General features: G+C 36.7%; 1 protein-coding gene across 19 annotated transcripts in view; it reads left to right on the top strand.

Annotated features, from left to right (window-relative positions):
- Positions 1-24,533, top strand: part of GRIP1 (glutamate receptor interacting protein 1) — a gene marked incomplete at its 5' end in the record, with an annotated part of 621,259 nt that overhangs the window by 490,040 nt on the left and 106,686 nt on the right. For all 19 annotated transcript variants that reach the window (XM_081058475.1, XM_081058470.1, XM_081058458.1 and 16 more), the window contains 2 exons: positions 998-1,073; positions 3,362-3,507. In XM_081058475.1, the coding sequence (XP_080914601.1) occupies positions 998-1,073; positions 3,362-3,507 (222 nt within the window). The remainder of the gene's footprint in view (positions 1-997; positions 1,074-3,361; positions 3,508-24,533) is intronic.

Genomic DNA, 24,533 nt, shown 5'->3' with positions numbered 1-24,533 from the left:
CAGCCAGGATGATGGTGTATGAGGAAGTCAGGTCACATGAAGAATAGTTAAGAAACTAGAAATGTTCAGCCTGAAGAAGATGACACAAAGTATATAATCACTGTTAACAACCTTCAGAAAACCTTTCTTACAGAAGAGAGTATACATTTTTGTTTTACTGCTCTAGATAATAGAACAAGGACCAGTGGATGAAAGTTGAAGGATGACAGATATAAGTCGAATGTTAGGAAGAACCGTCGAGGTGTCTGTCCATATGTGGCTCAAATCTAATAAGTAAAACAACTGGTGGACCTCAAGTGGATACTGGAGGAGCACAGATTAGAGAAACTGTACCAAGGGGTCCTGGGTTAAAAAAAGAATTTGTAATACGTTACCTTCCACCTAGAAGCTTCTATGTTTCTAAAAATTCTTGAGGAGAAATTTTTGTATACAAAAGTGAAATTCCCACTTAAGCATTGCAATTGGCTTAACATAGTCTGCCAAATGTGTCCCCAACATTTTGAACACGCCGATTTTAATTGAGGCCACTTTAGCCACTTGAATTTATTTCTTTTAATACTTGGATTTTTTTCTTTTTCTTTAGATTTTTTACTTCCTATATATCATGTTGTAGATCTATTCACCTGTAAGATAGCCCAGGTTATTTGGCACCAGGTATTCCCCCCACCTTGCACTTTGTTTATAACTGGCAGCTGTTCTAATTGGGTTAGTACTTGTTATACTCATAATTAGTTGATGCTCTTGTCACGCTAATTGTTAAATATTTTACATGTCACCTGTGATTACAGTCATGTATGTATTGTGAGGTAGAGAAATGGTGACATCAGAAACATATTCCGTATAAAATGAATTCAAGATTTTTCAGGCTACTATATACCAGAAGGAAAATTTTGTGTGTTTTTCTCCACATATCAATAAAATGTACTTCAGTTTCTCAGCAGGCATTTTGTAAGTAAACTGTTTTAATGAAAGAAGCTGTATTTCTTTTCTTTGCTAGGGGGAGCACATGATGATAGAAATAAATCTCGTCCGGTTGTGATAACATGTGTTCGCCCTGGAGGGCCGGCTGACAGGTAAACTTCATCTTTCTGTGTCTCTATCCAGATCGATTACATAAAGCTTAGGGACGTGGGCATAGAAATTGATGAGTTATAAATTTCATAGTAAAAGCTAGATATTCGGTAAATATGGTAGAATGTGAAAACTGAAATAGTTTAGGCTGCAGAAGAAGAAGAAAGCAGGTTTGACTCCAGATGGACACTCACTACTCTATGTCTTTGGCAAGTGGCTTTACACTTCTGAGCTCAGTTTCCTCCATCGTCAAATGTAGATAATAATACCTACCTTTCAACATTTTCAGTTTTATCACAGATTGGAGAGATATGGTGCCTTGCAGGGGACCTATCATACTGTAGATACTTAATAAAAGGCAGCCGGCTCTGTGAAGGAAGGTACTCGAAATGCATCAACTCCAATTGCTAATCTCCTAACCTGGAAAGATAGGTGGTAGCTCCTTCAGTTCTGGTATCATAAATTGGGAGGGGGGCAAGTAAACGCAAGTAAACGCATAGCTAAGATGTCTCAAGAGATACTTATTTTTGTATTAACTTCCACGGCAAACGTTGACCCCATAATGGTGTACGAACACTATTCCAGCCATTTAGACATTGCTGAAGGGTAGGAGGAAAATGCACTCATTGCCCTTGACTCTGCACTGTTTCAGACCAGGATACATTTTTTTGTTTTTTTAATTGGGGAATATTGGGCACAGTGTGTTTCTCCAGGGCCCATCAGCTCCAAGTCGTTGTCCTTCAGTCTAGTTGTGGAGGGCGCAGCTCAGCTCCAAGTCTAGTCACCGTCCTCAGTCTTAGTTGCAGGGGGCACAGCCCACCATTCCATGGAAATTGAACCGGCAACCTTGTTGAGAGTTCACGCTCTAACCAACTGAGCCATCCGGTCGCCCCAAGACTAGGATAAATTTTTAAAACCGTTTCTTAATAGAAATAATAATAATAATAATAATAATAATAATAACAACAGTAAATACAACTTATTGAACTCTTGCCATGTGCCAGAAACTGTGCTAGGGATTGGCAGGCATTATCTTATTTTATCCACACAACCACCCACCAAATGAGGTATTTTTATCTACATTTACAGATGACAACTTGAGTTCCACTATGGTTAAATGACTTGCCAGCTCGTACATGGAAGAACCAAGATAGGAATTGAGGCTTCTTTTCCTTCAAAGCTCATACTGTGAGCTCACTTTTTTTAAAAAGATGATTTTTGGTATAAAGTAGAATATAAAGACACTGGTTTCTCACCTGTGCTAAAGTATATTTGCCTTTGCAGAGGATTATCCAAAGTCAAAATTTCCAGGGAAATGTTGCATTTTTTCCCTTCTCATGCTTCTCCAGTGAATTATTCTTCCTGAAGCAAATGAGAATACTTTTATTTCTTATTAACATTTGGAGTTGGAGTCAACCGAAACATCAGAAGCAGGCTGCTAGTTTGTGAGAGACATATTACTAAATTAATGTAGGACTAAAGGAAATCTAAGAATTTAAGAAAAAAATTTGAAGTCATAATACTTAGAGAGTTACCTAGGTAAAAGATATTTAAAAGATCTTTTTTTTTTTTTCCCAAATCTGAAACGTATCATTCCCCCATTTGATGTTCTTATTTCTGTGACCCTTCCCAAGGTGGGAGGGTTCTCATCCAGAAGCCTCCCTGGCTGTCCCCTAGTGGTGTCACTAAGGTCCTGAGGCATCTTTTCCCATTGCCTTGAGTGTCTGTGGTCACAGCAGGGAGAGTCCTATTTCCCTGCCTTTGCTAGTGAATGTGAGGCTGAATCCATTTAATGATCGCCAAATGGCCTTATAAATCAGTGGGAAAATTCACAGCCTATGAAAATTTTTCACCGGCGTTCCCTATCTTGCTTGGGTTCACTGGTAATAAATTGAATGGGACCAGCAGGCTTCTCTGCTCACCTGGCTTTAGGAAATAGGTGAATGCTATTTCCTGGGCTCTAATAAATCAATTTTAGACATTGAGGGGAAAAAAACCTAGAAAAGGGAAAGTGTGCCTTTAATACTTGTGCACCCCAGGAGTTAATTGTGGATAACTTGGTTATTTTCTAATGTGTAGTTATTTTCTTATTACCGATAATCATATTGCAGCAATTTTCTGTTCAGGGTTACTGCTTTACTCTCTTACTGTTGCACTTGATGCTTAAAAGGAAATGCAAATGGGATGGATGGCAGAATGTGTGTGAAAGAACTTCTGTGGCTAAGTGACTATTAATGCTAAGTCCCATTATGCTAAATTAATAGAGACTGTTCCTTTATTCTTCCTTCAGAGAGGGCACAATCAAACCTGGTGATAGGTTGCTCAGTGTGGATGGAATTCGGCTTCTTGGAACCACGCATGCTGAAGCCATGAGTATTCTTAAACAGTGTGGACAAGAAGCAGCGCTGCTGATAGAATATGATGTCTCAGTAATGGGTATGTCGGAGTCCTGAGATTGCGATCGCTAAGCTTTAGGACATGTCACAGTTCATCCCTGATAAACCCCTTTGGATTAAGAATGAACTGTTATGTCCTCCTGTAGCTGACAGAATTTCATCAATACTATATCATTACTCAATTTGGGTTCAGGAAGAGGTTAGTGGTACTTTTCAGCAATTTAGAGTTCCTGGGTCAAAAGACTCTATAATAAGGTCTCGGCTGTCAGCGTTTCACCTAGCAGTCAGCTCTTATATGTGGATTACCCTTTGGCAGGAAAGTATTTGTCCCCTCCAAATCACAAAAATAGTGTCATTAACTTAGGGGATGATACTTTTTCTTTTACTGCAGAAAGACTGGGAAAAGTACGGGATTCTTTTCCTTACTGTAACTTCACAATATGAAGCCAGCTAATCAAAATTAATAGAGATTACCATTTTATCATCAGACTTAGGAACAAAGAAAGGAAATGGACATATAATTGATTAAAATCCAAAGTTGAGGGCATTATTCTTTCTTTAAATAATGATTCCAAAAGAAAGTAACTCTATTTCTACCCTCACAACTATAGTAAAACTGGGAAGATATTCTCATGTGGCTTTTAAATGTGAATAGCGAGCCAAAGATTTGTGTCTTGTTTACTAAGGCAGAAAAATTATGAAAGAATGAATTGAAATCTGAAACTGAAACTAAAATCATGTTGTAAGTAGGTTTTACAATTATCAGACTTGATTGTGTAACCTGACTTTACCTACAAGTTTTATGCTGGTGAAATGCAGCAGAGCAAAAGAGATGTATTCTATAACTGCAAACTTCTTTATTCCCCACGCTGCATGATTCACGTAGAACAGTGTTGCTTGAAAGTATTCTCAATCTGTCTTACTGGTCTGAGATGTCTTAGAGAGGTATGAGATTTCTTAAAGGGCTTAAAGTGTGAGACTTAAAGAATTCTTAGCAGGATAAGTAATACGACATGCCCTTGACATTGAAGGTTCAGGAATGAATGGACTTTCCGCCCTTCGTTCTTCCTTTGTCTAGTCTTCACTCCATCGTTCTTTTCTTTCTTTTTCCTTTTGTTATGTGGTTTTTTAATTAGATTTTGAGTTAGATAGATGATTTGGGTTTTCACCGCTATTGATTTCTAACTATTAATTTGGACCATGTTACTTATTTCCCTGTGCCGTAGTTACCTCATTTGTCAAATGGCAACTAGTAATGCCTATCTCAAAAGGCAGTTATGATGATAAAATAAAATTATACAAGTAAAACATATTTTAAATGAGAATGCAATGTATCATTAACATTAAAACTTGAAACAGATGTTTAATATACTTAACTCATTCATTCAGTCACAAATATTTATTGAGTTTAGTGGCAGGTACCAGGACTACAGAACGACAGACCTGGTCCCTGCCCTTATGAAGCTTGCAGTAGACGGGGAGGACAGAGAGTAAACAAACACTCATAAAGTATGATCATACCATGAAGGGCATGAATGGGATTCTGTAACAGGAAATAAGGGCAGGCACAGGTGAGGGTTGGCAAGTGCCAATAGGGTAGTCTGTGAAGAAGTCATAGGTACACTAAAACCTGAACGCCTAGAAGGAACCAGCTCCCAAATGGAAGACAACACTAGTCTCTAAGGCCTGAGCAGTCTACCTCAGAAAGACAAGACCTCCCCTATGGGGATGGGCACCACTTCAAAGGAGAGTCCTTCATGTGGCATTATTGCCAGAGTGAGAGGGATGAGGTGCCCTGGCTATCTTCTTTCTCCCCAACTCACACTCACATTCTGAATGATGCCTGACAGTTTTCACACTTCAGAGTTCTCAGATACCCCCTAATATAGGAGAAAGTGGGCCACCTGGAAGGAAACACATTAAAAGTTGCTCTAAGTTGCTAGATATAAGATCAGTACACAAAAATCAGTCGCATTTCTCTATAGCAGCCCAAAACAGAAAGTTAAAATTTTAAGATACCATTTATAACAACAGTAAAATAATAAGTTTCTATAAGGCATAAATATCACAAAAGTTGTAAGAGCCCATTATGTAGAGATATAGATGTAGCTATATATAATTATATCTAAGTAGATATATATGTAGATATAGATAGATAGATAGATAGATAGATAGATAGATAGATAGATAGATAGAGATATATGCATATATGAGTCCAGCAGGTGCTCAAATAATGTTTCTTCAATATTGTTTTGTTATGACGTTGACCAGATGCTCTAGAGGAACTTAACTCTTGTTTATATCAATTAGCCTATGGTAAAATTGATTTTATTATAACTCATTTCGCTTAAAGTCACAGAACCTATCAATGACATGAAGTGCGGACTTACTGTACATAAAAGAAGACTTAAATAAATGAAGACCTGTATCATGTTCTTAGAGGGAAAGGCTTAATACCTAAAAGATGTCATTTCTCTCAAATGCATCTATAAATTCTATTCAAACTGTCAAAAGCGTACTGGCAGGAGATCTAAATAAACTGTTTCTAAAATGTATATGGATTAAGAAAGGTGAAGTGGGAAAATAGCCAAATTTTTCTTGAAACAATATGAAAGCAGAGAAACTTGTGCTACCCAGTATTAAGACTCATTCTAATATTGTGCCATTAAGTCTGTGTAATAGTAACATAGGGAAATAAAGAAACCAATGAAGAAGTTTGGGGAACGTAATCAATAATGTTGTAAAGATTTTGTAGGGTATCCGATGGACACTTGTCCCATTTGGGAGACCACCTCAGGGATGATGTAGATGCCTGATCACTGCACTGTACACCTGAAGCTGAACAATAATGAATGCCAACTATAATTTTATTTATATATATATATATGTATGTATGTACTTACACGATGCGGAGTACAGCATTAGGAATAGAGACAGTGGAAATGTAATGGCTCTGTGCGATGTCAGAGGGATAGTGGATGGGGGGAGGGGGGTTCACACAGTGTGAGGGATATGGATGATAAACGTCTAAGTATTACTTTGTCTTGTGCACCTGAAACTAAAAAAAAAAAGAAACCAATGAAGAGAATGGAATGCCTAGAAACAGACCTCTGTAGATATGCAAACAGATACAGTCTCACATCAGTGAGGAAAGGTTGAACTAGTCAGTAAATGATGCTGGGTCAGTTAGTTAGCCACATGGGGAGAAAAATTCAATTAAATTCCTACTTATATTACACCCAAAAATAAATTCTGTATTTACGTAACCACGTCCCAATAGGTTGCTATTGTAAATAACTGGAGTGAATATCCTCTTATCCAAATCTTTGTCTGTATTTCTGATTTCATTAAGTCAAAGGGCGTATTTCTTTTTTAAATATTTGATACGTAATTCCAAATTGTCCTCCAGAAAGGTTATAATAATATGTAGTATTATTTTATATTACTACTAGCGATGTTTTAAGTATACCTATCTCACTAGAACTTGTCAACATTGAATATTATTATTTTTAATCATTATGACTTGCTAAGTGAAAATTGCATTTATATTTCAGTTTACCTTTTTTAAAACTTTCTAGTACAAGTGAATATTTTTTCATATGAACACTAGCCATTTTCATTTTCTATTGTCTGCTTATGTCCTCTATTCATTTATCTATTGGAGGTGCTCTTAATTCTTTTTTTCTTTTATTGGTTTGTATAAACTATTTATTTATTAAGGACATTAGTCCTTATCCATCTTTTTGGTAAAAACTTTTCCCAGTAATTTATTGTCCCTTTTTGATAAACATTTTTAAACATAATAAATGTTTATAATTTGATAAACATTTATAATAAAATGTGTTTGTTTTTTGTTCTTGGATCTAGGATTTTTCTTAGGATTTAAATAATATTTTTTCTAAACAGTTACCTAATATCCCTGGATCATTTAGTAAAGAATCTATCACATACCCAATGATTTGTAATTTTTTAAATCATACATTAAGTTTTTAAATATATTTGACTCTACTTCTGGAATAGTTCTTATCTCTGTATCTGGTTTCACAACAGAATTCAGAACAGGACTTTTGAATTAAAGTATTAGCATAAGAATTTTTATTACCATCAAAGGACACATTTATTTATTTTTAATGATTTATCTATATGCTGTTGTATTTTCCTAAGCTTTCTTAACTTTATATAGCAAATGAACACACTTTGATTAGGACTTTTTATTTCTTTCAAATTCCTTTTTTCCTACTCTTTTCACCTTTCATGCTCACTCGCTTACTCTAGTTCTCTCTCTCAACTTTTTTCTTTCTCACTCTGTTCCACACTCTCTAGCTCCCTTCTTCTCCTTCCCTTTCCAATCACCCAATTCTTTTTTAATATTCTCAGTTTCTCACTTGTCAATATCCTTCTCTATTCTAATTGTATAACTTGTTTTTTTTTTCCCATTATTCCCCTACAGTTGTACTCTTTTCTCTCTGTTTTGTCTTCCTTACTTTTTCCCATTCCTGTTGTCCTAATTTTTAAGGTAAAGATAGGACTGATTATAGATAAGGTCAAATAATTGAGAATAACAATTTAAAGAAAGTAAAGTAAAAATGGTAGAAAATTGGAATATAGGATACCTTCGATTAGAATTAGTGTTTATCAAATATTAACTAACCTTTCCTTTTATAACAAACAACACATTTTCCCCCCCTTTTTTTTTTTGCAGTTTTTGGAATTTTTTTCTCAAAGAGGGTAAAATGAGCTCTTTATACAATGCAGCCTACTAGTTACTCTGAGAAGCCCAATTGACATTTCTTTAATACTCTTTGGAAGTCAAATTCCCATTAAAAATACGTTACCACTTTTATTTTTTTAAGTGAAAAAATTCTAACAAATGTATAATTAATATTTGATAAATAAATAAAAAATAGAATCTGTAGAATTTCTTCATTTTCCTTAATTTTTAATGGGAATTTTTTAATGGGAATTATTTAGTAAGAGGATTTTTAATGGATTTTGTTAATGGGAAAATATTCAGTAAACCAGAATTTTTGTACCAAAGACACTGATATTTTAGTTGCTGAATATACTAAGATTAAACATCGGTTTTATATTTCCCAGGAATCTAGGTTAAGTGTTGGTCTAGAATTATCAATTCTCTTTTTGTATAATATATTTGTGAATCCTAATGGAAAAAGTGTTGAGATAGCCATTAGATTATGTGGATTTCTGTTTTGTACCAACCTCCCTTGATATAACACTCAATGATTTCATTTCATTGTGTCACCCTTTCCTTCTACAAAATAAGAATAATGATATTTACCATATTCAACTCATTGTAATATGAAAATCCTCAATAATTAAACATTTTAAATAGAAAGCTATTCATCTTTAAAGGAAACCAGAGATATTTAGAAGTACAAAGGAATTAAATTTATGAAAGAATGTGTAAAACTTAAAGTTTATGGGCCTCCGTTCAGATACCTTTCTATTACTCTTAGATAAAGGTCAATAGATGCAAAAATTGCAATAAAAAACTTAAGGTCTAAATTGGGAAAATGAGAAATAATAGCTCAGTAGTGTACAAGGATGCCATCAGGTTCAAATGGCAGAAACCTAATTGAAACAAGCTGAAGGAAGGAATTTATTAGCTTAGAAATATGGGGAGTTTAAGGTATCCTGGCTTGAGACACAAGTGCAGTAATGTCTTAGGCATTCTGTCTCTCGAGTCTCCTTTCCTGGAAAAAGCTCTTCTTAACAAGGTCAGACAATTAAGTTTGCGAACTCATCCGTAGGAAAAAAGCTACACATCTCTTTGCTGAATATCACTACAGTCACCTTCAAAGTACTGCACCTTGAGAAGCTATATACTGATGCCAGTGCCTAGTGCACCCTTCAAAGCAATTTTGGAACTCTTATTCTGGAATGACCATCAGAGCTGTCTTCATATTACCCTTGATGTCCTGGATGTTATCCAAATGTCTTCCTTTCAATATTTCCTTTATCTTCGGGTAAAGAAAAAAGTCACTGGAGGTCAGATCAGGTGAGTAGGGAGGGTGTTCCAATACAGTGATTTGTTTACTGGCTAAAAACTCCCTCACAGACAGTGCCGTGTGAGCTGGTGCATTGTCGTGAAGCAAGAGCCATGGATTGTTGGCGAAAAGTTTGGGTCGTCTAACATTTTCATGTAGCCTTTCAGCACTTCCAAATAGTAAACTTGGTTGACTGTTTATCCAGTTGGTGTACATTCATAATGAATAGTCCCTCTGAGATCAAAAAAGGTGAGCAACATCATTGCGACAAGTTCTCAAACTTAATTGCCATACCATGTGTGTCATGGCGAGATGGCCCCGGCAGCACAAGTCTACATGATCTTGATAGTTCATGGTGCCAGAGAAAGAAATGGGAGTATATCTCCTCTAAAAGATTCTACGTGACTTAGCTTGGGGCAAATGCTGACTATTATGTTAGTCTCTATGTCCAGGGATATAGTGCACTCTCTGCTCTTTTGGTTGGAGAGACAGGAATGTATATCAAACAAATCCCACAGGATGAGACAGAGAAATGGCCCTTCCCCAAAGCAGATGATATTTTGTTGAAAAATAAAGTAATAGATGCCCATTTGAGGGCACAATTAGTTGTTAAATATTATATTCCCACTAACAGTATATGAGCATTTCCCTTGCTTTACATCCTAACCAGTATTTGGTATTCTGTCTCTTTCATGCTAACCATACTGATGGGTGTGTGATGGTGTCCGCTTGTGAGTTTAATGAATAAATAACCACATGGAGCACCTTTTCATTTGCCAATGGGACATACTTGTTGCATTTATTTTGCCTTTAATACTTTCATTAACTTACATGCTATTAATATTGTGACACATTATATCTTAGGAATGTGTGTTTACAATCATAGGTATACATATTGATTTTATTTATTTGTATACTATTGAATGTACACAAATTACTGTATTTCTGTGTGTGTGTGTGTGTGTGTGTGTGTGTGTACAACCATAGATGTTGATACCTTGACCTTAGACTCAGATATATTTCCAGTAAATCTCAGATCATAAATTTTAACAAATTCAGTAATTGCGGAAAGCTGTCGAAATTATCAACTTTATTAACTAAAGTAGAATTTAGGCTGTGTTAAAATTTTAAGGAAAATTTATTGAGATCAGGAAAAGTGGGAGGAATAAGTGTGGGGGAAAACTAAGAGTTCAATTTTGGATATGTTACATTTAAGATTTTATATATGTGTAATCTCCAAGTCAAATCCACCTCCTTCCCTGATCCTGCTCTTATTTGCCTTGCTCAATCTCTCTCTCATTTTCTCTCCCTTTTCAACCTATGTAATACTTTCTTGTCAAGTCTTGGGGGGTTTCTATTTTGCCTTGCCTTAGTTATCTATGTGTTTTTCTGTTGTGCCGCTAGGCTGCATAGACTCCCTGGGGACACTAATTGAATCATCTTTTTTGCTTATTTATATTGCAGCTCACACAGAGTCTTCAGACATACATAGGAGGCTCTTAATGATAATGGTGGATTGAACGATGCATTCACCCATAGATTAGCTGTTCTTATGACTAATCGTCTTCAAGTGAGTGTATATAGAATATAGCTAAACATCAGTGTTTATGTTGTAGGTTTAAAATGAAGTTACTTTGTGATATCATCTTACATTGCAGAACAACCTTCCGAATCTTTAAATGACAAAACCACTTCATCTACCTAAAGTGGTTTTCTGAATTTCTGGAAGTCTCTGATTGTCCTCTTAACTATCATTTTGTCTGTTCAGCTTCACACCTGTCCTTTTATTCACCTGGGGTAAATCAGCATGTGAAACCAAGGATACTGAGAAAAACGTTATCCTTTCCTTAGAAATGCCCAAGTGTGTTACGTCTTTGCATCTTTGCCCAGCAAGTGCCTACTTACAGTCAATCCTAAGCAAACATAAAATAGGAATTTTCAAGTAATCATTTTATCAGGGATGGGTTTAAATGTTATGTCTTCAGAAGAGGCGATCAGTCCCTTTATAATAAAAAACATATAGGTTTATTTGTGTTATCATAACTGGATTTTGGTTATGCTTTACATTTCATATTTTTAATATATCTAGATCAAGATATAAAACTTCTGCCAGACTCTTCAGTCAGTGGTACCAAGAATAAATTGGCCACTATTTGCACTATCTAATCAGCGTCTTCTAAATGATCTCAATTTACTGGAAACTGAATTTTTCAAGGGTTCCTAGAAGTATTTCTGATATACATGCTTCCTGTGATTCACCAGCATAACCTTCTCTTCTTCAAAGAAAATGAGGAAGCCCAGACAGTTTCCTACATAAAAGAAGTCTAATTTTTAAATGTCAACAGCCATTTGTTTAGAATGCTATTTTTCTAAAATAAAAGCTAGACTTTCTTCTCTTTTTCATCTCAAAAAATGAATTTGTGTAGAAAAACTCTTGTTCCCACCCACTCATTCTCTTTTACATATTCAAACTCACAGCCACTTGTCATATACTTGTGGAGATAAAAGAAGTAGGTGAAAAGAGGGTGACCCTAAAATAGAAATAGGTATGTTTTTTATTTTACATTACTAGATCGGAGTAGTAATGTTGTACAACACACAATTGTTTACATTGTTGTACAACACACAAATAGAAAAGTGCTGAAATATTTGTACAGGTTGTTGAATTTTCGCTTGTGTGTTCTCCACCCAGATCAAGGCATGGAACATAACATTCATGGAACAAACATCCACCATGCCTCCTCCCAATTTCTACCCAATGTCTTCCCCCAACATCATCTCTATCTTGACTTCCTAAACCATAGATTTATTTTTGAATTTTTTAACTATAAACAAATGGAATCATAAAGTATATTTTTCTGGCTTCTTTTGCCCAACATTGTTTGTAAAATAGACACATATTGTTTCCTGTAGCATTCGATCATTCTTTTTCACTGTTGTTATATTATTCCATTGTATAATAGGTCAGAGCTTATCCCTTTCTTGTTGATGACTGTTCAGGTATTTTCCAGTTTGAGACTCTTATAAATAATGCTACTATACCAGAGCATTCTGGTATATGAGTGTCTTTTGGTGAACATACAAGGTCAGACAATTAAATTCAGGAACTTGTCCTAGAAAAAGTGCTACATGCCTCATTGTTGAATATGACTATGGCCACCTTCGAAGTACTCCCTTTTGGAAGCTGTGCACTGATGTCAGCACCTAGTCCATGCTTCAAAGCAATTTTAGAACTCTTTTTCTGGTATGGCCATCAGAATTGTCATCGTATTACCCTTGATGTGCTGAATGTCATCAAAATGTCTTCCTTTCAATATTTCCTTTATCTTTAGGTAAAGAAGGGAATCACTGGGGGCCAGATCAGGTGAGTAGGGAGGGTGTTCCAATATAGTTATTTGTTTACTGGCTAAAAACTCCCTCACAGACAGTGCCATGTGAGCTGGTGCATTGTCGTGATGCAAGAGCCATGAATTGTTGGCGAAAAGTTCTGATCGTCTAACCTCTTCACGCAGCCTTTTCAGCACTTCCAAATAGTAAACTTGGTTAACTGTCCAGCTGATACAAAGTCATAATGAATAATCCCTCTGATAACAAAAAAAGTGTTGCAACAAGTTCGCGAACTTAATTGTTGGACCTCGTATATGTGCATTTCTATAGGGTTATACCTAGAAGTAGAATTGCTAGGCCATAAGTTACATGTATGCTGAGCTTTGTTAGACATTGCCAAACAGTTTTTCAAAGTGATTGTACCAATTTGCACTCCCACTATCAGTTGCACTTCCTTCACATCTTCAACAGTACTTGGTATTGTCAATCCTTTGCATTTTAATCATGCTGAGAGTGTGTAGAGGTATCTCTGCAGCTTTAATGTATATTTCCCAAATGAATAAGGACTTTGGGTACCTTTTTATTATTGGCCATTTGGATATTCTCCTTTGTGGCATGTCTGTTCAAGTATTTTGACCCATTTATTTTTCTGTTAGGCAATTCCATCATTATAGCTTTATGTGAGTTATTTATACATTATATACAAGCCCTTTTTCTTTACATTTGTTACAAATTAACCCTAACTACTGAATGCAAAATTAATGTCAAAATTGGTAGATATAAGCTGTAACATTCCAATAAACTGTGTTTGGTTACTTTTTGGAAATTTCCTAAGATATAGACACACAGAAGGCTGGAAAAAGATGTAAAATTTCATATAATTTGTTCTGGAATCTTCGGGCAGGGATTGCCATTGAATTTTCATACTATATTTTCTATTGCTATGTAGCAAAATATCATAAATTAGCAGCTTACCACAGCACCCATTAATCATCTCCCAGTTTCATAGGTCAGAAGTCCAGGCAGGCACTGCTGGATTCTCTGCTTAACACCTCTCAAGGCCCAAGTCAAGATGTCAGCTGGGCTAAGCTCTTATCTGGTGGTTCTAGGAAAGAATCCACTTCCAAGCTTATTCAGATTCTTTCCTGAGGCTTCAGGTCTGGGTCCCCATTTCCTCGCTGGCTGTCATCTGGGGACTATTGTTTGCTCCTAGAGGCTGCCCACATCTATTCTCACATGGCTTCCTCCATCTTGAGGCAGCAATGTTGTGCTGAGTCTTTCTAACATTTCAAATCTCTCTGACTTCCTCTTCTACCAACAGCCAGAGAAAGTTCTCCACTTTTAAAGACTCATTCAATTATATTAGTCCCCTCTAGATAATCCTTCTTTTTTAAGGTCAACTATGCTGTATGACATAACACAATCATGAGAGTGACATATCATCACATTCACAAGGTCCAGGATTAGGGCGTGGACTCTTTGGCTGAGTAGAGAGAGAGGTCACAAATTCAGAAATTGCCTGCCACAAAGACTATCCCTCAAAATCAAGAAGAGAAAGAGGAACAAACTGAAGAGAAGTGCCAGCATTTAGAGGTTGTCTAATTTAGACCAATCCCAGAGCCTCGTAAGGTACCTAGCATAAAGTAGTAAATTTTTAATGATATTTTTTGAATGAATGAGTGCTTTTGAGATTTTGTTTTATCCCATATCTGTTCCATATTATATCATCTTTCTTTGAATGTTCTTGTAGAAGAAAACTGGTAACAGTATCTCAAAACTATGCATTATACACAAAGTTCAACTAGAGTAGGGAGAGGCAATAATTTTTATTTTTTTTATGTCTTCTTTGATTAACTGGAGGTGGCTATCTAAAACCACTGTGTTCAGAAGGAGCTTGAAGTTTCACCAGGTTCAGTGCGAAAGAGAGCTGTGATCACTTACACCATCTACCTGAACAGTACAGGTACCAATGATTACAAACACAGTCTGTTACTATAGCAGGCCCACTCAGAACTTTCAGTGATAATCTAGCCACTAGACCAGAGAGGTTGTCCAAACATAATTCAATTTTACAGAGTCTCCGTCTGATAAATATGAATAATAACACTTTGTTTTTATTATCTTTTCACCATAACTGGAGGATTATCTGTTTCTTTCTACAACAGCACTCATTAATTCACTTTTTTACCTTCCTTTGAAGGAGAGGCAACAAACTGGAAGACATTGAATGGAGTATGTATTCTTTGATCTGGACAGTGGTTTTGAAAAGTTGGAATTAGTATAAAAAAAAAAAGAAAAAAGAAAAGTTGGAATTAGTTTTCAACATTTCAAAACAAGCACTTTTTATTTAAAATAACTCTAAGTGTCTGGCTGCTTTTAACAATTTGAGAACACTCAGCCAGCTTTCCTGCATGTAACCCACCAATGGTTTGAGTTGCATGTAACCCACCATTGGTTTGAGTCTTCTGCTGCCTCTTTGGGGATATTCTCTCCAGTTGGGCCAAATTGTTTCCTTGACACCAACACCTTACAGCAAGTCCATATCATGCTTGTCCACCACAGGCATTTGGGGTTGTGACCCTTGCTCTCCACCATGATATTTCTGTTTCAGCCAGCCTCGCTCCAAGACAGTCTAGTGTGAGAAGGCTCTCAGAGAGAAGGTCCCTACTAGAAATTCCTGTTCCAGGCATTCACTATTCTTCCCTAACTAACCTCACATTTTCCAAAATAGGTATGTGAGAGCTCCTGGGCAGAATGTGAAGATTTTTGGCAGAGTATCAGCAATAAGAGCTGAGACGCTCAACCTAACGCATTCATTAGCATGGCCCACTCTCTTAGTCTCTCTTCTGAACCATTTTTGGCCCCCAGCCTAGTCCCTGCTGCGACTGCTTCTTTGTGCTTGTTGCATACACCCTGATTGTTTCTTTGGGCTTGGGGGCAAATATGTACCTTGAAGGCTCATCCCTAATAAACTAGTCATTAGTTTGTGAACTGATTTTAACAGTCTGATTTTAGCGTCAGAGGTACCATTAACATTTTTAAATACCCGAGTAACACGAAAGTAAGAATGTAAGAATATAAGATACTGCACAATACCATTCAGGAGCTCACACCTTCTAGAGGTTTAGCTGCGAAGGAGATGAGTAGTGTATCATAGTAGGAGTAACATGTATTAGTAATTTAATATCTACTTTTCCCCTAAAGGCTTTTTTGACTATATTTTCAGTGATATTTATTGGGATAGCATCAGAAGAGACATTTAAATCTTTTGGAACATTATTCCTCACTTCTAATATATGAGAGGACTAGACTACATCATCTCAAAGGTCCTCCCAGCTCTAATATTCTGTGATTCTTTGAATTTAGTAACGTTTCATAAAAGGTTTGAGAAGTTATCAGTACTTCTGTTTTCATTGAGGTACTCTAAAATGCTATAAATAAAAATAGTTTAAAATAACATTTAACTATAGTTCAGACTGAATGAAAATGGTTACAGCTAAAACTTCTATCTAAAAAGGAAAATCGGTCGTTTCCCTTGTTAATCACATCAAACCCAGTAGTCCCATTAACAGTTATAAATTTCCCAAGGATTATTTCCCAGGATTCCTATCATAGGCATACGGCCAACATGCTGCTGTGAAGCCGTTATCTGCAAGGACCTTGATCTTGGCATTCTGAGACATTTAATAAATTAATGGAGCATTGGTTAAAATTCCCTCAGATTGAATATTATGCTTCTAAAATTAAACATGTGCCTTAAGGGAAAAATTAGCCCTTTAATTTTAGTGTACTTTAGAAAAATGAAAAACTGATGAACTCTGTCAGGGAGAATCTCCCTTTGCATGATAAGTTTCTTTGAGGTCATGTACATTTATTAGGTAGACTAGAATTGCTTTTCCTTTTGACAGGAGGAGCAGACAAGCACTTTTATTGATCGTTAAGGTCAGTTCTTGACCATCTATTTAGAGTACTGCCAAAGTACTAATCAGGATTACTTTTCTCTGTAGTTGGATACTAATTTTATATTCCTCACTGACGTTTACAGTGCACTTCACAACCACTATCCCATTTTATCCATTACCTATTAAGGAAACCACGCTTTTTCTTTCTTTTCTTTTTTTTTTTTTTTTGAGAAAGCCCGAAGGTGTTATGCTGACCATGGGAGTCTGGCTCTTTCTGATAAATACAAGAATCCACATGACTTTTTCAACAATAGATCAGTTCACACAAGGCTTAGTGAATTCATTTGCAACTTAAGTGAACAAATCCTATTTCTTAAATAAAACATGTTCTTAGAAAACATACAAGGTTTTACAGGCTTCATGGTCATCACACAGTTAATGATTAATGTGGAAGATTACATTTCTAGAATGTTACACAACATTTCTAGAATGTTGGACTTTGCATTTGAATATCTTAGGAAAGGTTTTTTTCCTTCTTAGTGAACATAGGTGAAACTGACCTCAAATAAGACTTTTCCCCCAACCTGTTATTCTCTTCACAATGCTGTTTTTCAGAGTTCCTATGGTCTCAGACTGTAAATATTCTGAATCTTTTATTTTTTGTGGTACAAAAAAAAAAGAATTTTTCATTCCAAGGCTTCCTGGGACCTATAGCTCAAGGCTAAATTAAGGATGTTGAAGTCATAATTATTGTTTTTATATGCCTTGTGACGTAGGAAAGGAAGGTATTAGGCTGTTTTAAAAATTAGAAATCTGAGGTAAATTATTTGCCTGGATGGCACAGTTTATAAATGTCAAAGTCAAAACTCAGTTATTTTTCTAATATAACATGCTGCTATTAACAATTTACAGTAATAGTAACTTCCATTTACTAAGGACCTCTTATGTTCAAGGCCTTTTATAAACATTCTCTTACTGTATTCTTGCCTTCTCAGATAGACAGATGTAGGTATCCCCGTTTGAGGAATCAGAGAAAATAAAGCAGCGTGCATAGGTAGAGAATAACAGAACCAGAATTCAAACCGTTATATCCGATTGCAGAACCTTTGCTTAGAAACACTTTAACCATCAGAGCAGTCTTAATGCAACAATTATATGATGATTCTTAAAGATAAATGTGTAGAACTGAACTCAAATTCTCTCCTTAGCCTATTTCTCTTCCCCGTTTCAGGCTTTCGTGCCTCCATCAAAGCAATTCTCAAATCAAAAGTCTGGGTCATCCTTTATTTTTCCTGGTGCTACTTACACAGGATCCCACTCTTCTCTCTCCAGTCACCCTGCTTGTCTCTTGTTTTTGCTTTGCACACACTTGTCCTTGCACCTCACAGATGCCACCCTCTCTCTCCCAGAGAACTGGAGTCACGTCCCAGCTCATGTCCATATGCACTCTTCGTTCCTACTTCCATTCAAATCCATGCTCACACAGAAGCGCAAGAGACCTTTATATAGCATACACTCAATTGTGCCCTCTCATTCAATGGCATCCCACTAAATCACGTAACATTAAACTCTGCTGTACCTGTGAGTTCCTGCATGCTCCGTCCCCAGAGTGGCCTCCCACACCTCAACTTTCCAATTTCCCAGTTGCTCTCTTCTCTTTGAGTCCTGAGACTTTCTGTTTAGCTCCGCCTGCATACCAGGCTCCTATCGTCAGGAACTTCGCAAGTTCTGTCCACTCTGCCTCTGAAGTGATTCTCCAACCTTTGCATGTATACAAACACACATTCTTAACCTAGCCATTTTGCATGAGTATATATCCTTTAATATCTCAGCCTATATGTGACTTCCTCAAACTTCCCTGACATCCTATCTAAATTAGGTCTCCCTGTTTTATTTACCCAGAGAACCCTTACTTTTCTTTCACAATAATTATGACCATTATACTGCTGATTTGCAGGTGAGCTAATCTCATATTTTTCACTAAACTGTAAGCACTGTGGGTCAGGGACATTGTATGTATTTTCACTACTTTCTGCACAGTATATGCCTGACGCACACACACAAAAAAGTGCACATTAAATACTTGCTGAATGAATGAAATACGGACAGCTTAAAAGCAGTGCATACACTGTGCTTCACTAAATTGAGAGTAAATATGTATTCTTCTCTGAATAACACCAAACTTGGAACAAAGGCTTAAGTAACCAATTTGTATTCATATTCTGATATTCTTATCCGTCCCTTCTTTCCTTCCCTCTCCTCTCTTCCCCTTTCCCTTCCTCCATTCCTCTCTCCTTCCTTCACTCCCACCTTTTTCTCTCCTTCACTTCCCTTCAAAAAGCATTTTCTCCAGATTATAGATGAAAGCATCATGGTGCCTGAATCCCAGAGAGCTACATGGAAGGCTTTTCCATGACTCATTGGCCCACACTCATAGTTGATTTCACGCCCAAATGTTTGTAGCTGTTTCCAGTGATTCAGGAACACCATAGCTCCAAAATCTTACAGTAAATGTTAGCCTGGAGAGCCAGACTTTGAAAAAAATGTGTTGGACTCCCCAATGAAGGTATACAAGGAACAAATTATTTCTTTCCAGTTCTTTGAAGATTGGGAAGTACTGGGATCAGAGTATAAAGTGACCTGTGTCACCCTGTATCCAGTCTTCCAATTTTGGAAGAACCTTGATTTAACAAAAGAGCAAATATGAGTCCCTAGGAATGTGGCTTTTGAAAGATGCCCGGATGTAGTGTCTTGGCTGGTTGAAAGCTCTGCTCATCATTTGATCCCCAGCTTCAATTTAGTTACAGTTATTGCTGCTAATCAGGAGTGTAAATCTGTTGTATCATCCGTACTCATTGTCCAACCCCTGTCATATTCCACACTTTCCACGGAGGCCTGTGCCTTGTAGGCACAGGTAAAAGGAAAATTCTCTTTCTCACTCCTAGGTGTGGTTTCAGATAAGCATCATGTGTTTAAACAAGCAGATATTGAAACCTGACATTTTGACCCACTGGAGACTTTCATTGTGGGATGTTTAAGTTTGTGACTCTGTGATAAAACAACAACAATAACAACTAAGGCACACATATTGTCTCACAGGGTAAGAAGGAGAGGTTATCATCGCTTCACAAGAACTGGGTCAAACACTCAAGTATCATTTCAGCTGCATTCATGTAAAACCCTACTGGCCTGTTTGCTCGTGCATTTTGGTTCATCACTGCTGGTTGCCTGTTTCTTAGACTCCTTTGAGGTTTTGTCACAGACTCTACTAGGATGTCTCACACTACATGAGACATGCTTTGGGTACTCTGGGACCTCTTACTTCTCAGAGGTGATTTCCTTCACTTGAACACTTCTGCTGAGTTCCTCAAAAGGCAGTGTTGTTCTGAGTGGTACATTCACCTTGCAAAATCTGCTTCACCAAAGCCTCACTATCCAAACAGAATTATAGTGAAAGCTTGGCATCACTTCCAGCAGAATTCTCACCCTTTGGAGGGGTTATGGGTAGGGGAGAGTCCTAAGATAGGTTTTAGTTTGGTCCGTCAAGCTAAAGATATCATTTGGAAGAAATATTAAATATGCCACCTGAGCAAAAAGTTAATTTACTTTTCATAATTTATGTAGGCTCCACATGTAGATGTTTTTTGAGCACCTTGTCCAAGATATGAATTCATTAGTTATAGATTATAAAACTCACCCCGTAGCAGTGTAGATAATCTGAAATTGCAGAAAGAGTAATATTGAAATCATCTGCAATGCTTAAAGCTAAGTAAGTGAAACGACACATAAAAATCTAACTAATGATACCCTAGAATGCTATCTATCTAGCTCCCCCATCCTGCCCTCCTTTCTCTGTCTGTTATAACTTTCTCAGGAGGACAATATCACTGCATCTTACATAGAGGCAAACACTCACTGAAAGTGCTGGGGCAGATAAATGATAACTTCATTTTTTTGACTTGAGTCTTTCTAGCTTTCTCTGGCCAAGTAAAGAAAGTAATTTTTCACATCAGCTAGGAAATTGAGCAGCATTGACGTGCCCTAGGTGTAACCCAAGAATTAGTAGAGAAAAAGAAAACTAACAATTTGTGTGGGTTATTTCTCCAAGCGTTGAGCAAGGTACTTTATGCATTTTATTAACTCTAATTGTCATAGCAATCTTGTGGCATATACAAGTACATGATTATCCTTATTTTTCACAGATGAAGTAAGTATATTGAAAAGGTGAGATAAATTGCCCCATATCACACACATCTTATTGTTTTAAAGCTAGGATTAAACCCAGATTGACCTCATAAATCTGATAATATACCCACAGAAGATTGAGAGTAATTATAGCCAATATATGAAATAATAAATGTTTTAAGTATTGATGAAAGTTTGGAAAGTAGGAAAGTAAGTTCTACTCATAAGATTCTGAACTTGAAATGAAAGACTCAGGCAGTTAATAGTCTTTCAAAAATAAAAGTCTTACAGGGAATACTTAAAAATAAAACTGAAATCTTATCATTTAAAATATAATTGTTTTAGGCCTAAGTGCATTATTGAGCAAGAAAAAAAAATCCCAGAACATCAAATATTTAACGTTAAGTACCTAAGAGTGTTCTGAATAAAAGGGAAGAAAATGAGACAATGAATTAATTATCTACTGGTGTTTAATCACTCAGGCATTTTTATTGATTCAAATTATGGTAAAGCTAAGGGAGTGAATAATAATTTTCCAGGAACCCTTCTACCTCTTTTTTCTTTACTCTCTTATTATCTCGGGTATACCCAAAGACATCGTCACAGTTTCCCAAGCACAGTATTTGCAGCTCAGATTTCTGTAATGAACTGGAAGTATTAGACTCCAGCTTGTCTCCAAAGAGAGGAGAGGCATAGATAACCCAGGAAAAGGACCACAAGTGTACTCCTAAATAGGGTCTGTGTTCACTTCTTAACATAATACAGATCTCGTGAGTGATATTATAGCACCATCATAAAAATCAAGGTTCCATAAATGAAGGATTTTAATTGGAATAGTCTGTTAACTCTTGTCCTTTGGCAAAGGTACTCGCCATTCTTCCTTAATTCTACAAACATGTGCAAAATAAACTTGGACTCTACAGATCAAGTTCCCTACAGAACTAGTTGACTCTTTCTGTTGTGTATACTGGTTTAGGGAAGTTTTCTACTTTGTTTTTTTGAAGTATTTCAGGAATTGTTTTAATTTCTGTTGTTGGTAGTATATCTCTAGTGGCATAAAGTGCTATTTTTCACTTTCAAATGTCCTCCCTATTTACGAGGTCTGACAATTAAGTTCGTGAACTCATCCTAGAAAAAGTGCTAAATACCTAATTGCTGGATATTACTACGGTCACCGGTCACCTTCAAAGTCCTCACCTTGGTAAGTTATGTACTGACACCAGTGCCTAGTCCACCCTTCAAAGCAATTTTGGAACTCTTTTTTCTGGAATGGCCATCAGAGCTGTCATCATGTTACCCTTGATGTCCTGAATGTCATCAAAATGTCTTCCTTTCAATATTTCCTGTATCTTTGGGTAAAGAAAGAAGTCATTTGAGGGCCATATCAGATGAGTAGGGAGGGTGTTCCAATATAGTGATTTGTTTACTGGCTAAAAACTCCCTCACAGACAGTGCCGTGTGAGCTGGTGCATTGTCGTGATGCAAGAGCCATGCATTGTTGGCAAAAAGTTCAGGTTGTCTAACTTTTTCACGCAGCCTTTTCAGCACTTTCCAATAGTAAACTTGGTTAACTGTTTTTCCAGTTGGTACAAAGTCATAATGAATCATCCCTCTGATACCAAAAAAAGTTAGCAACATCGTTGACACAAAGTTTGCAAACTTAATTGTCACACTCATAAAACCTGCTCAAGAAATAGATATCCGTAGAAGCTCTATCTAACCAAATGGATGAAAATAGGATGTTGAAAACATGCTTCTGAAGGAAGGCAAGGCTCCCCAGCAATGGTGTTCTCCACAGTCAGTAACACACCACAATAAGTGAGTGTCAGCATCACCTACTTGTGCCACGATCTGCCACTGGGACCCCTTCCTTACCAAGCTCTATTTGAACACCTCTAATAACAGACAGCTTCCAGCCAACCAAGCCTACAGCCTAAAAACAAGCAGGAGCTCCCCAGCCTCACTGCACATTGGAATCACCTGGAGAGCATTTAAAATGCCCAGGCCCCTCCCAGAGGTTTGTTGTGACAAAGAGAACAAGATGTTGTACGTGGAAACACTTTGCAAGCTATAACTCACAGTGAAAATGTAAGGCGTATCATCATTTATCATATTAAATAATAATTTCTACATATTCTCTATCATTCAACTTGTCTCAGCTTTTTTTAGAACCTAATTCTGACATTTTGTATCCCTTCTAGCTATGTCAAATTTTTCTAATTAGAAATTCCATTTATTTTATGATTCATAAATGAGTATTTATTGAGGACCCACAGAGTTCAAGCCACTGGACTGTGTGCTTATTATTCCTACCCAGTGCTTATGTTGGCCCATGCTGGGGCGGGGGTCTCTTACTGCATTTGCTCTGGCCAGACTTCCTTTTCTTCTTCATTAACAAGGTATTGGTGGTTTAATACATAGTAGTCAAGTGGTTTTTCCTTCTTTTTAATCTAGCCGTGTCTGTAGACTTGTACATTTGTCCAGTGTTTTTTTTTTTGCTAATTTTTTTAAATATTGTGTTTACCTCCTGTAAAAACCCCAAGATCAGTAAGAAATAGAGATACAGAGATGCTTTAAATATTGCTAAATATATTTTTGACAACTTACAAGTAAATTGGCTTTTAGGATGTCTGCACGGTTGTTATTCATGTGTTTTATTTCAGATCTGGTTCCCAGAGAACGAGGATACTTTTTTTATTTCCTTTCTTTTTTTTAACTTTGCACATACAGCCAAACCTTGCACAGGATATCAGAGAGAGTCTGCATTTGCTATTGAGCCATTCACACTTCCTCATCGACTGGGCCTCCCAGTCTTGGCAGGTTAAGAAGCCTGAGGAGTAAGAATTCTTTTTGAGGCTGGCAGACACTTACTCCTCCTTAAGTAGTTTGTCGACCTCAGCAGAACCTGATGGAGGTTCACTCCGTTTTCTGTGTGGATCACTTATCCAGCTCAGAGAAAACCTGACAGTGACTATCTTTAGACTGAGGAGGAATCAGACTTTCTGGAGAATGATGATATGGAATACGATGACTATGCAGTAGCCCTGCGTCTATGCCAAATCTTTTTAACAGCCAGGGCAGAGGATTTTTCACTTTGTGGCTGAAATATTTCTACTTTCCCATTGCTATTGGTCACTTAAATGCCAGGCTTATTTGGCCGCTTACACTTTTGAAGGCAAGGGGAACACAAATTGTATGAGTTTTCTGAAAGATTGCTCTTGGTAGACAGACTTATGCCCTTTTTGAAAAGTCTGTACATTAGAACTGACTGTGAAAATGGAAGCTTCCAGAGCTTGCGTGGCAAGGGACACGGTGTTGTCTACAGAGTGTGCCCCAAGTCACTAGGTCTGAGCTCAGAAACTTCTTTAAGAAATTTTGTGATCCTAATTTGTTTCATCTTCTCTGTTAAAAGTTTAAAAACTCTTTATCATTTATTTACATGGAACAAGATTAGAGCCCTAGAATTTAAGTTGGAAGATTTTTATTAGCATTCTATAAAATATGTTTAAATATCTATGAATATCATGTCAGTCTTATCAAATTAAATACTGAAACCTGTCCTGTAAATTCTAACATGATTATTTCATATATCATATATTATTATTCCTTTAGCCAGGGACCTATAAACTCCTTCACTTATTTAG

This window comes from Rhinolophus hipposideros (assembly GCF_964194185.1).
Source record: "Rhinolophus hipposideros genome assembly, chromosome: 9".
Lineage (NCBI taxonomy): Eukaryota > Metazoa > Chordata > Mammalia > Chiroptera > Rhinolophidae > Rhinolophus > Rhinolophus hipposideros.
This window is presented reverse-complemented; position numbering and strand designations above follow the sequence as displayed.